The 8,648-nt window shown below is 36.9% G+C and overlaps 1 protein-coding gene across 1 annotated transcript; it reads right to left on the bottom strand.

Moving 5' to 3' along the window:
* Positions 1-7,270: 7,270 nt before the first annotated feature.
* LOC127218038 (melanoma-associated antigen B5) lies at positions 7,271-8,302 on the bottom strand. Its single transcript, XM_051179050.1, has one exon. The coding sequence runs from the start codon at positions 8,300-8,302 to the stop codon at positions 7,271-7,273; it is 1,032 nt and encodes a 343-aa protein (XP_051035007.1).
* Positions 8,303-8,648: the final 346 nt, after the last annotated feature.

The raw sequence follows: 8,648 nt of genomic DNA on the forward strand, positions 1-8,648 counted from the left end.
GGACTTAGGAATTGTCTTGGTACCCAGAAGGAAAATCAATCACTACACTTCAATTGCAGAGGCCCAAAAAGTTCTACCTCTTGATTTTTTTGTATCCCTCAGAGGACAGTCATCAAATCTCCCTAGATATTATATTAAGCACTGCTTTATGGAAATATACATTAGTAGGAAAGAAACAGAACATAAAAAGGAATAAAACCATGTTAGCCACATCCTTATTAAGGTCCCAAAGATAATATAAGCACATAAAGAAAACTGAGTGGTAGTTCTTTAAAGATCATTTGGCTAGGACCCTCCACTTTTCTGAACTAGTGTCAACAGAAACATGAGTGAAGTAAAATGAATTATACCATCTATTGAAAACTTAAGAAAGTGCTCAACATCCTGAGCCTTCAGGGAAATACAAATGAAAACAACTCTAAGAGATACCATCTTACTCCTGCCACAATGATAAAATTAGAAACACCAATAACAGCTTATGCTGGAGAGGATGTGGAGAAAGGGGAGCATTCCTCCACTGCTGGTGGGAGTGCAAACTTGTACAGCTATTTTGGAGATCAGTATGGAATTTCCTCAGGAAAATGGGAATCAGTCTACCACAGGACCCGAAATTCCGCTGTTAGGCATATACCCAAAAAATCCACATCCATGCAACAAACGCATCTGTTCAACTACATTCATAGAAGCATTATGTGTAATAGCAAGAACCTGGAAGCAACCTAGATGCCCCTCATCTGAAAAATGGATAAAGAAGATGTGCCACATTTACACAATGGGATACTACTCAGTGTGTGTGTGTGTGTGTGTGTGTGTGTGTGTGTGTGTGTGAACCAACCAACCAAACAATCAAACAAAAAAAAATGCAATCTTGAAATTGACAGGCACATGGATGGAACTTGAAGAAACCATCCTGAGTGAGGTTACCCAGTAACAAAAAGAGGAACATGGTATGTACTCACTCATATATGGATTTTAGAAATAGAGCAAAGGATCATCAGCTTATAATACACACCACCAGAGAAACTAGGATACAAAGAGGGACCTAAGAGATTCGTACAAGTTCTCTCACATAACAGGAAAGGTACAAGGGCTCCTGAGCATATTGGGAGGGGCGCCGTGATTGGAGAGGGTGTTAGGAGAAAGAGAAAGGGAGGAGAGGAGAAGAGAACATGTGGGTTCAGGAAGATTGTGTCGGGGGACAAATAGATGAGAACAAGAAAAGAGATACCATAATATAGTGAGCCATTATAGATTTGAAGAGAAAACTGACTCTAGAGACATGTCCAGAGACCTACAAGGATGACCCTAACTAACAATTTGTACAATAGTGGAAAAGCTACATTATATGTCCTTCCCTTATAATGATATTGCTAACTAATGTATATGCTAACATAGAGCCCTCATCTAGTAGCTGATGGAAGCAGAAGTAGACACCCACAGCTAAACACTTAGCCAAACTCCTGGAATTCAGATGCAGAGAGGGAGAAGTGATAAGAAAAGGGGTCAAGACTAGGCTACAGAAACCCAGAGACTGCTGACCTGAATAAGGGGTAGCTCATGGACCCCCGACTGGGAGATGAGAAACCAGCATTATACTGACTCAGGCCCCCTGAAATGTGGGTCTCAGTTAGAAGGCCTGGGACAGTCTAAGGGACCTCTGATAGTGGAACCAGGATGTATCCCTGGTGCAGGAAAGACTTTGGGAGCACATTCCCCATGGAGGGATACTTCCTTAGCCTAGATGGTGGGGGGGGGGAGGTCCTAGACCCTACTCCAAATGAATTGACAGATTTTTATGATCCTTCCTGGAAGGCATCACCCTCCCTGTGCAGTGGGGTGGGGAATTAGATTGGTTGTGTCAGGGGCCATGGGAGGGATGGAGGAAGGGGGGGAGAGGGAACTGGGATCGATATGTAAAATAAGAAAAATAATAAAAAAGAAACAAAAACTGAAAAATTTTCTATCTGTAATATGTTAAATAAATGAACTTGAACTAAAAGCAAAAAAAAAAAAAAAAAAAAAAAAAAAGAATTATACCAACTAGAAAGCAAAGGAAATTAAACACATCCAGTTGCTTTTATGTTTAAAAAATTATGTTGAAAATTTTCAAAATTTTTATTAAATATAGAAAATCTGGGCAGTTAATAGGGATGAAATGGAGATGAGAGTATGAAAGAAACAGGAATAAGACTGCATTGTATGTAAATATATCATATAATAATCATATAATAAATGTATACACATTTGTCTTCTTCTGTGGCACTGACCACGCCCATGGGGGGTGTAGCCAGGGGCAGAAGTTACCTGTGGAACTAGGTCTGAGGAGGAGCGGGGGGTGGGGGGAGACTGGGGGGGCATTCTCTTGCAAGCCATATGAGGACAGGAGGACTTCTGGATGCTTTCTTGGGAGCAGGAACCTGCTTGTTTTCACCTATGTTGTGAGTTATTTCTCTCTGAATAAACATCTCTTCGGCCTAATTGTGTCTGTGTGTGTGTGTGTGTGTGTGTGTGTGTGTGTGAATCTGCCAAACAAAATTTTAAAAATTTAAATTTTAAAAATAGGTTTAAAAGCAAATTTGAAGAACTGAATTCTATGCTATTAACAAATTTGGCCCTTGGCAAGTCGACTAAACTGTCACAATCATTTATCTCTCTTGCAGAGGTCCCAAGTTTTGTTCCTAGCACCCACATGGGTATTCCAAATCATCTATAATTACAGTTCAGATGTGACAGTCTTGATGCACCAAAACAAACATATGTTATCTATGTTTATAAAACTAAATCTTTTAAAGACATGATCAGCATAAGTTTTATATGCTTTATGCTGTTTATTCTCTCTACTGTATTCATTTATTCATAATTAAAAACATGTTTGTTTTCCTATTGGTTTACTTCAATAGGATCACTTTTATTAGTTGTTTTAATCATTTTTAACTAGTACTGAAATTAATTTGTTATATTTCCATTCTTCAATATGTTGCTTGTATATTTTTAAAAGAATATCTTTAAGTATATAAATAATATACTATATATTGTATGTATGCAAGATCACATAAATTACTTACTGATAATCATAACTTATTTCATAATTATAATATAGACATATATGCATATTTGTGTTATTATGTATACAATACATAATAAAATTTTTTGTCATACTCCTGTTACTGTATTACATCCAGAATTAGATTATGTATGGAAATGATATTGTACAGTATTTGCCTTGGATTATTTCACTTATCATTATTTTCTACTTGGGTTCTTATACTTTTTAAAATCCATGTTTCATTTTTACATATATGCATGACTGCTCTTTCTCTCTCTCTACACACACACAAACACACTAGTACTCTAAATACACATATACAATTTATATGCATGCACAATGCATATATATATACACAGTAAAATAACAATATTCTAGTTACCTTCAGCTATCAATTTGACACAATTCAGAAATTATCTGAGGTAGTGTCAATTTCAGGATTTCCTTGATCAGATTAGTTGGCCTATGGACATGTCTGTAGGGTATTCTCTTAATTGCTAGTTGATACAGTAGGGCTCATCCCACAGTGAGTGGTACTACCCTGAGGCAAGAGATCCTATAAAAAGCAACCTAACTGAGTAAATGATAGAAAGTACGGCATTAAACAATGTTCTCCTATAGTATCTGTTCCAGGTTTCTGCCTCTGGGATTCTGCATTGAGTTCTTACCTTGACTTTTTCAACAAATTGTTGTAACTGGTAAAATGAATAAAAGCCCTTCTTCTAAATTGCTTTTGATCTTGGTGTTTATCATAGCAACAGAAATAAAATTTGAGCAAGTACAGTCAACAACTTTCTGTGCAGTGCAAAACTTCCTTCTCCATGAACTGTTTCAACTCTTTACTATTGTAAATAATGCTATATAAATGTGGGAGTGTTAATATCTTCAATATTTGTACCATATTAAAATATATTGTTTGTTGTATTTATCTATTTTATGTGCATCTGTTGGGGTGGAAGTGCATGTGCCATGACATTTTGGAAGTCAGAGTACCTCTGCAGTATTTGAGTCCTTGGGATATAATTCAGTTTTTAGGTTAGTCAGGCATCTTTACCCACTAAGTCCTATCATTGTTCCTGATAACATTTTTAAAATATATACTGCCAAGATGAATATTACTGTTGATAATTTACTTTGCAGAAACTGTAATGTTTTCTGTAGAGACTGAACTAATTTGCATTCCCACAAAGAGTGTATTAATGTATTAGCCCTTATTCTCCATATGTTTGCTAACACTTGCTATTTTGTCTTTTCATTACAGGAATGTCTAAGATTCATGCTGGTTTTCAATTGCATATATTTGATGATTACTGATGTTGAGTATTCTTTCATATATTGTTTTTTCCTTTGTATGTTTTTGTTGGAAATATGTACTCATATTATTTGTCCACTTATAAATTACCTTAGAACATAACCTAGAAACAAATCCACATGTACATAGTGCTCTAATTTGCTTTTGGTTCCTCTGCTAAAACACTTAACAAAATCAACTTGAGGGAGGAAAGGGTTTATTTGGCCCACACATTTGATCACAGTCGATAATTGAGGTAAGTCAGGACAGTAACTCATGCAGGAACAGAAGCAGAAACTATAGGATAACAAAGCATACTGGCTTGGTTTCCATGGATTATGTAGCCTGCTTTCTTATACACCTCAGGACCACCCACCCAGGGATGCCACCTTATAGAGTAAACTGGGTCCTCCCATATATATCATTAATCAAGTTAAATGCCACAGAGACAGACAGACATGTCCTCAGGCAAATGTGATGGAGACAATTATTCAGTCTAGTTCCCTCCACCCAGGTGACTCTAGTTTGTATCAGGTTCACAAAAACTCCCCATTATGAATGGTCAAGTAATTTTTAACAAAAGTGACAAGAACAGGAAAATTCTAAAAGTCTTTAAAATATGGGCTGTTGATAAAAAAAAGTGTACATACTTACAAAAGAATGATACTAAGGCCTTGTCTTACACTATACACTATACAAAAGTTACATAATAATTTGCTTAAATTTGAAGGTGCGAAACTGGGAGAAAACACTCAGAAAATAAAGATAAAAATGGACTTAACAATGTGACATAAAAAGCAGAAGCAAGGAAAACATAAGTAGACATATGTGGCTCCTCAAACTAAACTGCCTCAGCAGAGCAAATGAAGCAGCATGTATTTTACTAAATTCTAGAAGGGATAAGCACTAGAATTACATCTCTTTCCCTTTTCAATTTTACATTTTGCAATTTACATTGTACTAGGATTTTTGCATGTCTGTATTAACTTTTGCTTGAGTTATACTAAATAGGTTACAAAGCTCTTAACTCTTATATATGGTGCAAATATATTTCCACACATATTCTTACATTTTCATTTCATTAACCATCCTTGTTGTTTTCAGAAAGTAAAATATTATAAAATGGTTTATTTCCTTCATGGTTGCTATCTTATCTTTTCATTATATGCATTATAACATGTCTAAGATTTGTGGTGATTTTTATTTACATACATTTAATGCTTACTATCATTCTGGTTTCTGGGTTGCTTCCTGGCTCCTCCTGAGGCGGAAACTTGAATGTAACTGTCTGCCAGCACAAGGGGATAGCTTCCTTAGGAACTAGACTTGTTGTACTGTTCATCTTGTACCCCCAGCCTTCATAGTGTGAGTATTAAATTTCTGTTGAGGCTATGTCCACACCCACTCCACACCTGTAACCTACTTTTGCTAGAGCAGCCAGAACAGACTTTAAAGGCATTGTCTGTCAACTCTGAGGCACAGTATCTGAAGAAGTGACAGTTATACCCCATTTCTACAAGCACAATTATCCCAGAAACCCAGGAATAAATGGAATTGCCAACCCATTGGAGGCTTGTTATTTCACAAGCATTCAAAACATCTTCTTATCAGAATTTCTACTTGACCATATGCATTAGAAACACTTCATCATTACTCCCTCTTTTCATGTTATCTTAAGGCATAAGGTTCTATGTCATCTTACTAACATGACAAGTTCAGACACTCAAAAATTCTATGAGGAGAAATTGATAAGAACATGTAAATGAAAAATTAGTTTTCTCCAAGTGAGTTTCAATTGAGAAACAAATCACTCTTAATGCAAGACTGTATGTTCAGCAGTACTTGACCAATAGAAAAATGAACTCATTGGTATCTTTGGAGCTTCCTTGTCTCATTATGTTTTGTAAGGGCTCTTATTTTTATTTCACTTTTTAAGTATATAATTTTCTTCTTTCTTTTACCTTCCAGGTAGGTTTACTGTACATATAAATTTCAGTTGAGTGTTTTCATGAGATTACTGAGTGTACAAACAAGTGAGTCTTTGTTTCTTGTGCCAACTCTCAGTATCTTTTCCTTCTGTTTTGTTCTGATGTATTAGGTTTTGTTTTTATTATATTATAGTCATATAGAAGCCTTGCCATTTTCTTGATTTTTTTAACATTTGGTTTATTCTTCTCTTATAGATTATATGTTGACCCAACAACAGTTTCCCCATGCTTCACTTCTACTCCTTCCACACTCGCAACTATGTCTACACCAGATCCACTTCTCCTCTCTCCCTTCCAAAAAAGTGCAGGCCTCCTAGGGACATTAACTGAGCCTTTTCATTTTCTGTTAAAAGACATAATGGGAGTGGTTCTGAATGGGAGGGGAGGTGGGGAGGAGTTGGGAGGGGTAAAGTGAGGGGAATTGTTACTAGGATATGTTGAATAAAAAAAGAATATATTGTCCATAAAACGAAAACAAATTTTATGAAAATCTGGGTTTTTCAACTTAGCATCCCAATACTACTATACATCCTAATAAAGAACACATGTCCATGGAGTGTTTAGTGAGCTGTGTGTAGCATTACACATCTATAATCCCGATACACGTGGTAGGAGTATCAAAAATTCAAGCTCAGATAGGAGGTACATGGCAAATTCTAGGCCAATCTGAACTACATGAGACTGTCACAAAAATAAAACAAGGGAACAGAAATGTTGAGTGAATGATAGTCCAAATAAATGAAATATAATTCTTAAACATTTAATGTCTTCTATTTTCTTACAACAGCCAATGAGAAAGTTTCAAACATTTAACATCATCAAATAGAACAAAAGTAGCAACTATAGAAAACAAAACTTACTCATGTTTCAAGTCTATCCCTTCACTACATTACCCTGTTTACTGTGGGCTTCTTCCCTGTTTTCCAGAAAATTCTTATTGTGCTGCTACATTTTCTTTCTGAAGAATAAGACATCTTCAGACTTGGACAAGGGAGGAAACCATGGACCTGTCACCATAGAAAATGCACTAGGTTTGGCAGGAGTGTCACAGCTGACATTATGGTTGCTTGGATTCTTCTCTGTCTCCTCTTTCAAAGCCTCTTCATAAAGATCTGTGAAGCAACTAGGGGAGATTTTATTGATCTTGGCTACAAACTTTAGGACAGTCATCTTGTTGGTTTCAGCATATGCTTTTGGACCCCACCGGAACTCGTAGAGTGGATGATCACTGTTGGACACCTGCTGGTATTCCAAGTACTTCAGCTTCACAAAATCTTGAGTGATGAGCTTCCGGGGCTCTCCATAGATTTGGTGCTTCTTCCCAGGATACACACCCATAGATCTCAGCATTCTCCAGATATCTTCTTCACAGGCATAGTTGCCATTCATGAAGATCATGCCTAGCACAATCATCAGGAAACCAGTCTTGGGTAAGCCCTTGCCAGCACGAACCCTCCCATTGTTGGGGAGTTTCAGCTTGCTGATAAGATTATATACTGGCCCGCTTGATTCAACTTCCCTCAGTTCAACTGCAAAGACATCTGCGAGCCTCTCAGCAGTTTTCCTGAGGATCTCAGGGAAGTCATTGATTACTTCCTCATCAATTACTTGCATTATATTTTTCATTGTAGTAAGCTGCTTCATTTTGTAGTTGTCAAGAAACATCTGCACTAGCATAAGGACCTTTCTGGATAGAATATCTTGGTGGACACGGATGGAGCGGTGATCCCTAAAAAGGTTTCCCTTATCATCAAGATCATCAACGGAACTTTCATCTGATACAATGAAAGGAAGGGCATCAGAAATTATGACGGCAACTGATTCTTTCTCTGGCATCTCAGAGGCTCCATGTGATTCAGGAGATGACTCTTCTGCTGCCTCTATTGTTTGCTGTGCACTTTCAGAAGCCTGAGAATCATTTCGAGCTCTGCTACGTCTCCCATGGTTATTTAGTTTACTCTTCTGACCTCGAGGCATGATGACTGATTAAGGACAACACAGCAAGGATTACAGCAGGATTGTGAAGATTCAAATACCTAATGGAGACAGAAGACGGTAGTATGAGGAACTTTACCAGGAGGAGGCCTCCTTGTGTTTAATTCTATCTCTACAGGTTTCTATGAAAATACCACTCTAGGAACATAGAAGACTTCTGTTATAATTGGGTCATACTCACTGGAGTAAGAAAAGTGCATATTAGGCTGTTGCTCTGACAGTGACAAAACTTATCATTCTATCATTCTTATGAAGAATATTAAAACCACACTAATTTTTGTGGGAACCTTTCTTTCAGGGGTTGCTTAGGTGAGGATTTCTCTCTCAT

This window comes from Phodopus roborovskii, unplaced genomic scaffold (genome assembly GCF_943737965.1).
Source record: "Phodopus roborovskii unplaced genomic scaffold, PHOROB, whole genome shotgun sequence".
NCBI classification, from domain to species: domain Eukaryota; kingdom Metazoa; phylum Chordata; class Mammalia; order Rodentia; family Cricetidae; genus Phodopus; species Phodopus roborovskii.

What these genes read in the sequence shown, in the direction of transcription:
- LOC127218038 (XM_051179050.1), bottom strand. Translation starts at nt 8,302, where the DNA reads ATGCCTCGAGGTCAGAAGAGTAAACTAAATAACCATGGGAGACGTAGC.